Source organism: Elephantulus edwardii, unplaced genomic scaffold (assembly GCF_000299155.1).
Source record: "Elephantulus edwardii isolate Elephantulus edwardi_28Jun2011 unplaced genomic scaffold, EleEdw1.0 scaffold00030, whole genome shotgun sequence".
Classification (NCBI taxonomy): domain Eukaryota; kingdom Metazoa; phylum Chordata; class Mammalia; order Macroscelidea; family Macroscelididae; genus Elephantulus; species Elephantulus edwardii.
This window is the reverse complement of record NW_006399780.1, coordinates 5,344,731-5,357,230: the sequence shown is the minus strand read 5'-3', so window position 1 is coordinate 5,357,230 and position 12,500 is coordinate 5,344,731. Positions and strand designations below refer to the sequence as shown.

The window sequence follows — 12,500 nt, the reverse complement described above, 5'->3', positions numbered from 1 at the left end:
CTGGAGGGTCACTTATAAGTCAGTTCTGACTTGATGACAATGAATTTGACTATAAGACTTGGCAAGTTTTTCTGGTCAAGAGTTCCTGCTAAGTACATTAGGTTCTGAGGACATACGGTGTTTGTTGTCTTGTTGTTTGTTAGACAGCTCTGCTCATATAGCTGACCCTCCAGTGGGTTTTAATTGCACGGGAGTTGTTAGCCCATCTCTTCTGTCCCCCACCCCCACTCCAGGAGCAGCCAATGGCCTTGAATTGCATCCCCTTGGGATTGCAGCGCAGCGTCTTGCCACTAGGCAATAAAGCATAAATAAATGAGTGTGGCTATATTTAAAAAAAAAAAACCAACTTATAAAACCAGACCATGGACCACTGTTTGCCAAACTCTGGTCTATTCAAAATGATATGTGGGCTTTATCTAGTTCAAAATCTAGCACAACTATTTACTTACTATCTGCATCAACTGTGATCCATTATTGAACTCCATCAGTATCTACATCCTGAAATAACAGATATTGATAACTACTCTGAAGTACTAATGTGAGGTTAGAATAAGATAAGAATAGGATTCTTATTCTAGTTAGAATATGATAAGAGATCCTCATCAGGGCCAGCACCATGCTGTAATACTCTTTGCACAGATCCTCATTTCAGACACAGCATGGCTTTCTTCTGTCTTATTTTGTAAAGAAACCTTTTCTGCAATTATATATTGCTTTTCTATAATATAAAGAAAAGAAATGCTTTGGTGAGATTTCCTCTAGAGATCTCACAAAACTTCATTAAGGCCTTTTGTACAACTCAACTCAGTGCCTTTGAGCAGGAATCTGGCTCACCCTCCACTGGTTTTCAGTGGTTGTAAATCACACAGGAGGAGACTGCCCATCCTTCTGCCATGGGGCTGCTGGCAGATTCGATTCAACAGAGAAGCACTGCCTTTGGGTCAGAACTGCAACTCCATATACATTTAGTATTTAAAACATGTGCATGATACAGGCCATGGTCTTTACAATCACTTGCTATGCGTCAGAGAGCTGGACAATGACCAGGGAGCATAGAAGGAGAATTGACGCCTTTGAGCTGTGGTGCCAGAGAAGAGTATTGACTATACCATGGACTGCTAAGAAAATGAACAGGTTTGTCCTGGAGAGGGTTAAACCAGGCTGCTTCTTGGAGGGAAGAATTCTGAAGCTTTGTCTGATATACTCTGGATATGCTGCAAGAAGGGACCAGTCCTTGGAGAAGACGTCATACTTAGGAGGGTGGAGGGACAGTGCAGGAGAGGAAGACCCTCTATGAGGTGAATTGATTCAGTGTGTTGGAGTCAGTGTGACTGGCACAGGATAGAGCAGCATTTAGGGCTATTGTACATAGGGTTGCTATGAGTGGCAGGTGACTCAACAGCACATAACAACAACAACAACAACACTGTAGGGCCAACTGTCAGGTCAGACTATAATGTCTGCTAGTTAATAATATCTTTTTCCTCTGTTACTTCATGAGAATATGTGTAAGGATCTTCAAGAGAACATTGTCACTACTATTTTCTACTACCTGTGGAATAAAATCCAAAGACTTAGACATGGCATGTAAAAAAAATCCTCTGTAATTTTACCCTATTTTGATTTTTCAGCCTTATCTCCTGCTGCCTTCCTTCCCACCTAGACTCTCACACTTTTACCCTTTGTTCAAGGCAGTTCCTTCAGTAGAGGAAGCCATTCTTTATTTTTGGCCTAAAAACATCTTTAATTGCTTTTCAAGGCCATTCAAATAGAATCTTGTCTAAGAATACAGATCAAATGTCAATGGCCATTCCCTCTGAACACCCATTACTTGGCTAATGTCTCTTGCTACAGGACCTCTTCATACCCTACAGGCTGTTGCTATTAAAATGAAACTCCCTGATGGTAATACCTCTAGTTCATTTTTATAGTTCCAATAGTGCATAGTATAATGCCAAACACATAATAAGAACACAAGAAGTATTTGGTAAAACATGGAAATCACTACTCTCATTCACTTACTTATTATGCCTCACTCAATTATATCTTAGCTCTTATGTGGAAAATAGATTATCTTCCTAGTAAACAGATGACATTACTTTGTTGTTTGCCAAATGTATGAAACTGTTAAGACTCAAGGTAACCAGAACAAAAAGTTTCCATCCCTGGCCAAGTAAGAAAATAAAAACTTAATTGTATACAAGTTTTTCAGTTGGCAAGAAAATGAATGTGAATTCCTTTTGATGAACACCAGAGTGTGAATAGCCAAAGCAAAAAAAAAAACCCACATAGAACTATTATTTTACAAGAAAGTATGCTTCTTAACATATCAGGAATTCATATTTGACAAATGTAAAAGCAAATATATACACTTTAAATTACATACTTATGGAACTGTAGTTTTTTAGTAAGAGCAACTTTCAGCCAGAGTCACTGAAGTCCTAGCAGGTATTACTAATTAAAATGACCTGGAAGGAATCTTAAGAATGGAATGCATGACTAGAATGCAGTTAATTTTTTTTTATAAAGTTAAAACTGAATCAATTTTATTAGACCATGCCTCCAGAAGAATGGATAAAAGAGAAGGTAAAACATCAACCTGCAATTGAAGCTTAAAGAATCAGGAATTGGCAGTGTTAAATTAGCACTTTGAGGCTGTGTCATTAGTAGTGAAGACTGAAGCTGTAGAACGAGGAAACAAAAAGGGGAGGGAATCAGTGCAGACTAGAAAGAAATGAGATTGGAGAAATAAAGAAGAGAGCAGAAAGGGGAAAGAGACACACAGCTGACTATCAGCTGAGCGGAGTATGCTAAAAACACAGAGACGACTCATGGGAGCTCTTCTACTTCTACTCTTGACTTCTTGTGCGTCATTTCTGAATTAGCTCATGAAATAGTCTTATTTTGTCTTTGACAAATTGTATGAATATTCCAACTCTATTCTCTTCCAGTTTCGCATTAGAACGATCAAGTGTTCTGGGATTCCCATTCGTCTCAGAGTCAGCCACAGTTTGTTATGATCTACAAATGCCTTTGCATAGTCAATGAAACACAGATAGACATTCCTCTGGTATTCCCTGCTTTCAGCCAAGATCCATCTAACATCTGCTACAATATCTCTAGTACCACGACCCCTTCTGAAACCAGCCTGGACTTCTGGTAGTTCTCTGTTGATGTGCTGTTCCAGTTGTTTTTGGATGATCGTTCTAATGCGAAACTTATACGTGGACCAGGAGGCAGTCGTCAGAACAGAGCAAGGGAACACTGCATGGTTCAAAATTGGGAAGGGCTTTCGCCAGGGATGCATCCTATCTCCATACCTTTTCAACCTATATGCAGAACAGATTATCCGGGAGGCTGGGCTCTATGAGGAGAAATGTGGGGTCAAGATTGGTGAACGATTTATCAACAATCTGCGTTATGCGGATGACACAACCCTGCTTGCTGAAACTGAAAAGGACCTGAAGCACCTGCTGCAGAGTGTCAAGGACTGCAGCCTACAATATGGATTGAGGTTCAATGTCAAGAAGACAAAGATTCTCACCACTGGACCAATTGGCAGCATCAGGATGGATGGTGAAGAGATTGAGACTGTACACAGCTTTAGTTTGCTTGGCTCCATAGTCAACAGTCTTGGCACCAGCAGCCAGGAAATTAAAAGGCACATTGCCATGGGAAAGTCTGCTGTTAGGGACCTCTCCAAAGTGCTGAAGAGCAATGGTGTCTCTCTGGAGACTAAGGTGCATCTGATACAAGCCATGGTTTTGCAATCACTTGTTATGCATCAGAGAGTTGGACAATGACCAAGGAGGATAGAAGGAGAACTGATGCCTTTGAGCTGTGGTGCTGGAGAAGAGTATTAAGAATACCACAGACTGCTAGGAAAACAAACAGATTTGTCCTGGGAAGGGTTAAACCAGGTGGCTCCTTGGAGGCAAGGATTCTGAGGCTCTGTCTAACATACTTTGGACATGTTGTGAGGAGAGACCAGTCCTTAGAGAAGGACATCATGCTTGGGAGGGTGGAGGGACAGCACAGGAAGGGAAGGCCCTCTATGAGGTGGATTGATTCAGTGACTGGGATAATCGGGATGGGAGTGTCAGAGATAGTACGATTGGCACTGGACAGAGCAGAGTTTAGGGCTGTTGTACATAGGGTCACTATGAGTCGCAGGCGACTCGATGGCACATAACAACAACAACAACATTCTCTTCCAGGGTTGTTTTGGTTATTCATGGTATTTTCACATAAGTTTTAAAATCAGCTTTCTCATTTCCAAATGTTTCACTGGGATCTCAATGAATTTGTAGATCAGTGATAAAATGTGTGAGGAACCAAATACCCTGAAGAAATGAATCACTGGCCATGGGGCTCAGGACTATAGTCTTGGGTGATACCAAGGTCAACTGACATAGTATCACCTACAAAGACGATGCTCTACACTCTTGATTGGTGGGTAGTGACTGGAGTCTTAGAAGACTGCAAGCAGCCAATTTAAATAAAGCCATTCATTGCTCTTTCTTTGTTTGAAACAAAGATGAGTGAAGAAAAAAAAATGCACAGAAACAATCCACAGAATCAAGTGACATCCTGTACCTCCACCTCTACAATCCTGAAACCGAGAGAACTAGACGGTGTCCAGTGCTGGACTAGTGCCCAGTGCTAGACTGCAGAACATGCTCAAAGCGATCACACATTGAGAGGGTTCCAGATGGTCCCGGGAAGAACAAAACTCATAAAGATGGCCAGAGTTACTCATCTGCTGGAGAGTGCTGAAACCCCTGGGGACGGTGGCTTTTAGGACCCTTTGAACCTGGAACTGAACTCACCCTTGTGGATCAGCTTTCAGCCAAACAAAAACCAGATCAATAGTATGCACAAAAACACAGAGTCAATCAGTCTTTAGAAACATCAACCATAGAAGACCAGTGGGGCACCATTCGCCCAGAGTTAAAGTTTAGAAGGCAGGAAGGGAGCAGAGAGAAGAATGAATAGAAATAAAAACCACAGAGAGATAGCGGGAAGGGGGGGATGATACAACATAGGGATTGTTACCAATATCATACAACAAAATATGCATAAATGGGTGAAAATAATACCATCTGTTCTCTACACTTTCACTCAAGTCACAATAAAATGTTAAGATAAAAAAAGGAAAGAAAACTCTTGAAGCATTATACTCTGTAAGACATGAGGGTTTCTAAGAAACAACAACAACAATTAAAAAGCTATCCATACAAAAATATAGTAAGTAAAAAGATGGCAAATGGATACATTACATTATATAAAAACTCGTGATTTTGTTACTGTGTCACTTTGCGCAAGACTGACCATTCATAATATTCTGACAAAGTAAAAATATCAAGAGGCTCAGACACTTTAAATTTATTTTTGTAACACACCGTCTTTAAGGAACACTTATATTGTACATAGCTAATGCTAATAAAGTATGATTAGCCATCAATTAACTGATGCCCTTTGGTGTGTATTTTTCCTTTTTTTCCTAAAAGCTTTTGTCTTAGACTCTAGAAAGCAATTTACCAACTACTAGGAATCCAAATAAAGATGTACTGAATAAAGTTAATTTTTATTGGAAAGATTTTTGTGGTATAGGATATAAATGTAAATATTAAATGCAAACATAAAATGAACATAGTTTGAAAATCATGATTTAAAAAAAAACATTATTACCTATTGATGCGAAGAAAATGATAGCCAGAAAGTCACGAATCGGTTCAATATAAGACATAATCTCCTCAGTAGCCATGTGGCCTTGAGAAGAGATCAGCGCTCCAGCCAAGAAACAGCCTAGCTCCATGGAAACATCTAACAGCTCTGTGATCTGAGAAAGAAAGCAAGGATTAGGCTTTATGTCATCAACACACAGAACTACTTAATTTATCACTATATTCCATTTTAAGTAAGCTTTCTAACCAAACATGTTCTTTCAGATACAGCAGAACCATCAGAATAAAAAAGAGTAGGAAAGGTGTTAATCATAGAGTCACACAATGTGATGGGGGAGGGGAGAAGGAATTGGGAAAGATCTGGTGTGAAAAACACTGGATACAAACTTTGTAAAAATAAACTAGTATAAAATATAAATTTTTAAAAACCCCTCTTAATAAAAAAATAATATAAGCAAACAAACACCAGCCCAAAACAACAAAAACCTAGTAGAAAAAGATTGGGGGAGGGGTCACTGATTGTTAAGCACAATCAATAAAGTCCCCAAGGGTTTCTGCTGAGATGATCTAAGAGATGACTTGAGGCAGCTAGTCTTGGTTGAAGAAACCACATAGTAAAGGGAAAAAAATAATTTTACATATTTAAAATAAGTGCTTATATACACAGTTGTGAGATTTTTAAAACAACAATGTTGCTGTGTTGTTGAGCCAGAACTATCTCATCACTGAGTCTCCAGCAGGTTTGTGGTCCATCTTCACCACCCACCTCAACACCCGTAGAGCTGGTGGGTTTGAACCACCTGCCTTTGGGCTGGTAAAGCAACTCCTTACCACTTGGTTACCAGAGGTCCCTTAAATAAGAATTGTTGTTGTGTACTGTTGACCTCCAGCAGGTTTTCAGAGGCAGTAAATTATACAGGAGATTACTCCTCCCTGTCCTGTAGAACAGATGGTGGATTCGAGCTGTTGCCTATCTTTGTGTTGGTAGCACAATTCCTAGTGGTAAGAAACTGTCCTGCAATCCTGAATGTTCATGGTTCAAATTTATCAGCTGCTCCTCAGGAGAGGGATGGGCAGTCTCTTCCCATATGAATAACCGTCTCTGAAAACTGTCTCAGCTATGGGTCGGTTCTGATTGGACAGTACACAACAAGAAGACACCAAAGCTCCCTTTAATAAAAATATTTTCTAAAATTAAATTTTAAATATTTTAATATATATTGTTACTAATTAATAGCCTGAATGTGGCATTAAAAAAACAAACCCAACTTTATTATAGGAGAAACCACTCCCATCACCAACTTCAAAATACTTAAAACATGGGTTCTAAGTGATGCGAAACCAGAGAAAGGTATCAATGAATCTACAAATTACTAAAATGAACTTAACTCTGCTAGATAGATTAGACAGACTGCATAGTCATACTTTTTTTAGTATTTTGTAGTTCTATTGAATGTCAAGCTAAAGATCAGACTTTTTGATGAGGCATTACTGATGTAAAACAAATTGAAAGATATAGATTTTTTTTAAAAAGACAATACAATTAAATGATAGCATATTATATATATTTACAATGTCAAAACCATCAAATACTCTAGAATAAATCTAATAAAAGTGTACAACTTCTACACTAAATACTATAAAATCAGCTGAGAAACATTTAAAATGCCCTAAATAAATAAAATGATATATCATGTTCATGGATGTGAAAGCTAAGTATCAACAAAATGTCAGGTTTACTTTGATTGATCTTGGAATTTGAAAAACAAACAAAACAACCCTTTTATATGTATGTGTGTGAAAATTGACAAGGTAGACCTAAATATTTATATGGAAATGGGATGGATCAGGATTGGCCAAAATAATTCTGTTGAGCACTTATATCAATCATCAATTCATGATTTAGTGTAAGCATAGCTAAACAGACCACAAAACAAAATAAATAGTCAGAAACAAAACATGCTTCCATGTGGTACCTTGATATTTTATAAAGTGGCATTGCAGTTTGAATAGGGTGGAGCAGGGAGAAGTCTTTTCAACAATGTTGGAAAATCCTTGCTCACCTTATATTATATGAAAACAATTTCTACAGACTGTAGATCTATATTAGATCTAAATAAATCTTTTAGAAAATAACATGAAATATGTTCACAACCCAGAATTAGGCAAACAGAAGAAAGAAAATCTTAGCCATAAACACACCAACTGATAATTTTTATTGTGTATCATCGAGTTGGAACCAACTCATAGCTGAGCCTCCAGCAGATTTTCAGAGGTAATTAATAGCACAGGAGGAAACAATCTTCCTCCTATGGAGCAGCTGGTAGATCTGAACCGTGTGCTTTTGGGTTGGCAGTGCAGCTCCTTACCACTAAGCCACCAGACTTCCCTAACTGATAAATGGACTACATTAAATGAAGAACTTATGCTTCTCAAAGATGGTACTGAAAACCGTGAAAAAAGCAAGTCACAAAATTAAAGATATCAGCAAGAATATATCTGACATGGATATATTTTCAACTACAAAAAGGAATGAATTACTGATGTATGCTATAACAAGGATAAATCTTTAAAAAGGGTTAACGAAAGAAGCTAGTCTTTCTCTTTCTGTCTCTTTCTCTCTCTCACACCCACCCACAGAGATTCCTATTATTTTATTCCATTTATATGAAATGTTCTGATTAGGTATATCTACAGAAATAGAAAGCAGATGTACAGGTATAAAGTTTCATTGGGGCGAAGGAAATATCTAGAAATGGATGGTGGTGATGGTGTTAATACGACGTTGTGAAGATGCTAAAGAACATGAACCATACATTTTAAATGGCTAAAATGGTGATAAATTTTATTTAAATAAAAATACATATCTAGCAAATTAACATACAACATATATATAGAACCACAAATCAGTAAGGAAACAAAATCAATTTAACAAAATATATAATCTGAAGACTTTAACAGGCACATCCCCAAGGATAAACAGCTTATAAACAGATGAAAAGGTACTTTACAGACATTAGTTATCAAAAGAGGAAAATTAAAATTTCACTGAGATGCCACTACTACTCATCAGCATTCCGATTTTAACTTTTAAAATGAAAAAGACTGACAGTAACAGTGTTGGTGAGCATATGGAAGAAGTAAACGCTCATCTACATTGCCGACAGTTGTACCAATCACTACTTGGGAACTCTCACGGTAATTACCAAAGATAAATAAGTGAACAGTGCGATTGGCACAGGACAGAGCAGAGTTTAGGGCTGTTGTACATAGGGTCGCTATGAGTCGCAGGCAACTCGACGGCACATAACAACAACAAAACTATGATTCAGAAATCATCGTATTTTTTTATATACAACTAATGGCCTAGTCCATAGGGAGTTGCATTGTTAACCCAAAGGCCATGTCTCTCTGGCAGTTTGCACCAGAGCCTCTGCCAGAGAAAGATGGACAATCTTTTCCCATTGAGTTGACAGCCTTCGAAAGTCAATGGAGGGACAGCTATGAGCTGATTTCAACGCAAAGGCAATGAGTTTTAATGCAACAGGCTTTTGCAAATTATTCAACTCCACTGCATGTTAGCTTCCTATGCATATCTGCACACTATTTGTGTGTGCCTGTTGCTTATATGATAGTAAATAAAAAATCTGGTAAAATTCACTGCCTTTGACGAAATTTCCATTCATATCCATCATGGATGACAGTGCAGAACTGCATCTGGGTTTTGAGGCTATCAATCTTTACAGAAGGAGAACGCCTCATATTTTTTACCTTAAGAGTGTCCAGCAGGTGCAAACCACTGATCTTTTGGTTAGCAGCCCAATGCTTAACCTACAGCATTACCACTAGAAATACACATAAAAAAAACTAAAATGACATGACAAAAAATGCACAATGCTCACTATATTTTTTATTTAAAAAAAACCCTAAATAGAGACAAATGTAGTACAACATCAAACTAAATCCTTAGCCATCAAGTCTACTCTGACACATGGTGACCCTATAGCCAACAGAAGAAAGGATAAAGTGATGGCAGCCAGCAACTGTATTCATATAATCACATGTCACATGGCAACAAATGATATATGAAACCTAACCCATGATTATAAGATTATCTGGTCTACAAAATGCTTAGCATTTAAGTTGCTGTCGCTCTACATACACACACAAAGTGAGAACTCAATAAAGAGTGCTGCTGAATGGATGGAAAAGAAAATGGAGAACTAATGAATAAAAGTATTATTTTAATGTACTCAGACACAGGAAAGACAATACAGAATTTTTCCAGATTAGACAACTTTACTAGATGTGCCAACAGGTAACAAAAGTCAGCTGCGAATCAAAAGGCTGGAAGTCTGAGCCACTCTGAGGCACCTTGAACAGTCTTGATGATCTACTTTCTAAAAATAAGCTACTATAAGACACAAGAGCACAGTTTTATAGTGACACCCATAGGGTTGTCATGAGTTAGGAAGGACTTGAGGGTGACTGGTATTTTCAAAGAGATGAACACTCTGGAATGGATTTAAAAAATGTAAAAAAAAAAATTAAGTACATAGTAGGAATAGTTTTAATCACTCTAAGTAACTCTTAAGCTTGGTCTAGGGCTGGACTCTTGCTTGTAAGTCACTGAGTTGGAATTGACTCAGGGATACTTAACAATGGCAACAATAAATGGATAGCTTGTGCAACGATCAACACCATGTGACATGTTTTTAAAGCAGACTGTCAGTAAGAATGAGAAAGACCAATAATGAGAAGGACAGTTTCAAGAATGAGTTTAAGCACAGCAGAGATTGAGAAGATGAGGTAGAAGCAGGCAGTATTTTGTTCGGTTGTACAAAGTATTGCTATTAGTTGGAGTTAACTCACAGCACCTAAAATACAGGTACCACCTTATACATGTGCAGTTTAAAATTGTCTAACTGGGGTATTCTTCAGCTTAGAAAACTTCTACTAAGCATTCTTTGAGAATTTATCTGTTGGCGACAAATTCTCTTCATTTTCCTTTATCTGAGAATAACTAGTCTTCTTGTTAATAAGTAGATATGTTTTCTGAATCTAGAATTCTGGATTAACAGTTCTTTTTGTTTACTGTTTAAAAATATTCTACACCAACCAGATGCTCTGCTGGAGGAGAGGCAATCTCCTCCTGTACCAATCAGATCCGATTTGATGGTACACACACAAAAAAAATTATAAAATTAAAAAAAAATTCTACTCCTTTCTTCTGGTATCCATTATTTTTATGAGAAATTTACTGTCATTAAAATTGTTTTTCCTCTTAGGATGATTTTTTTTAGGTCGGCTTAATAATTTTTTTGAGTCTTTAATTAATCCAGAAGTTTAATTGCATCTTCATCTTGGCACTAGTTTTTGTTTGCTTGTCTTATTTAGTGTTAACTCAGCTTCCTGGAGCTATACATATCTTTTCCTTGCCAATTCTGGAAAGTGTCAGCTAACATTTGAGTTTTAAGTCATCATTTGCAAAGATCTTTGTTCCCACTTCCTGTTCTGTTTCCAGAACTCTTAGGACAAGATTTGTACAGTCCAACAGGTCCTTAAGGCAGTATCAATTTTCTTTCTCCAACCTATTTTCTCTATCATGTAAATTGTGTATTTTCTATAGCCCTATTTTCTAATTCACCATTTCCCTTTTTCCTTTATCCTTGAGCTCCTCCATTTAGTTGTTGATTATGTATGTTGAGCTTTTGTTGCTAAATTTTTTAGTTCTAAACTTTCCATGTAGTCTTTATGATTTTATTTATTTATTTGTTGAGGTTTTCCATTTCTTTGTTGAGTCTTTCTCTGCTTTCAAGTGATTTCATAACTGTTCCTGATACAATTTTTATGATGGCTCCTTTAAAATCTTTGTTAGATTATTCTAACATATCTTATCTTGGTGCTGGCATCTTGTTGCTTTATTTTCTTTCTTATCCATTGTAAGATACTATAGGTTCTTATTATGCTTAGAGATTTTTTTATCAACATTTGAATATTTATGTATTATGTGTTGCAATTCTGGATTTTATTTTTTTTCCCCCACTTTGTGGTTAAGCTGGCTTTTTTCCTTTTTTTTTTTTAAGCTGGCTTTCTTTAACACTACTTTTCAAAGAAATGTAGAACCTTATCTTGTTAATGTAGTATGGAAGCAGAAGTCCAGTTCCCCTCATTGTTTTCCTTTGACACTTCAGTATTAGAAAAACCACTACTGGACTTAAAAAGGAGAGAAAACTCCTTCTTTCTGGGCACTGTTGAACTATCTGAGTCTTGGCCTTTTCTAACAACATTCTAGTAGGAGTGCTGGGTGGTAGCATACAACCTGGAAAAGGTGGGAAGTCCAGGCTTCCAATAGATTTTGCTCAAAATAGGGTCACCATTTCCTCTGCTATGTTTAACTGGAGTCTCTTTCACTACTGTTGAATTGGAGCTGACTCATCGCTGACCCTTCAGTGAGTTTTCAGAGATTGTAAACAGCATTTCAGGAAACTGCCCATCTTTATCCCTTGGAGCAGCTGGTAAATGCCAACTGCCTACCTTTGAATTGGCAACACAACTCTGTATCCACTAGGTCACCACACAATTTTATTATGTGAGGAAAAAAAAACCCAAAACAACCCTAGAGAACTTATACGTGCCACCCTTTCAAGACCCAAGTTTCTTACCTTAACTCATTTGTTTTCTTCTTTTTATTGGAATGTCAAATAACTTTTTCTAAAATAGCAAAATTTAACAGAACAGCAAGCAACAAATGCTGGCGAGGTTGTGGAGAAACTGGAACCCTGATTCACTGTTGGTGGGAGTGTAAAATGG

At 37.4% G+C, this 12,500-nt stretch overlaps 1 protein-coding gene across 1 annotated transcript in view; it reads right to left on the bottom strand.

Annotated features, from left to right (window-relative positions):
• The window catches only part of TMCO3 (transmembrane and coiled-coil domains 3), a 94,825-nt gene that overhangs the window by 12,692 nt on the left and 69,633 nt on the right, over nt 1–12,500 (bottom strand). The window contains exon 9 of the mRNA XM_006883810.1: nt 5,692–5,842. Coding sequence (XP_006883872.1) covers nt 5,692–5,842 — 151 coding nt within the window. The remainder of the gene's footprint in view (nt 1–5,691; nt 5,843–12,500) is intronic.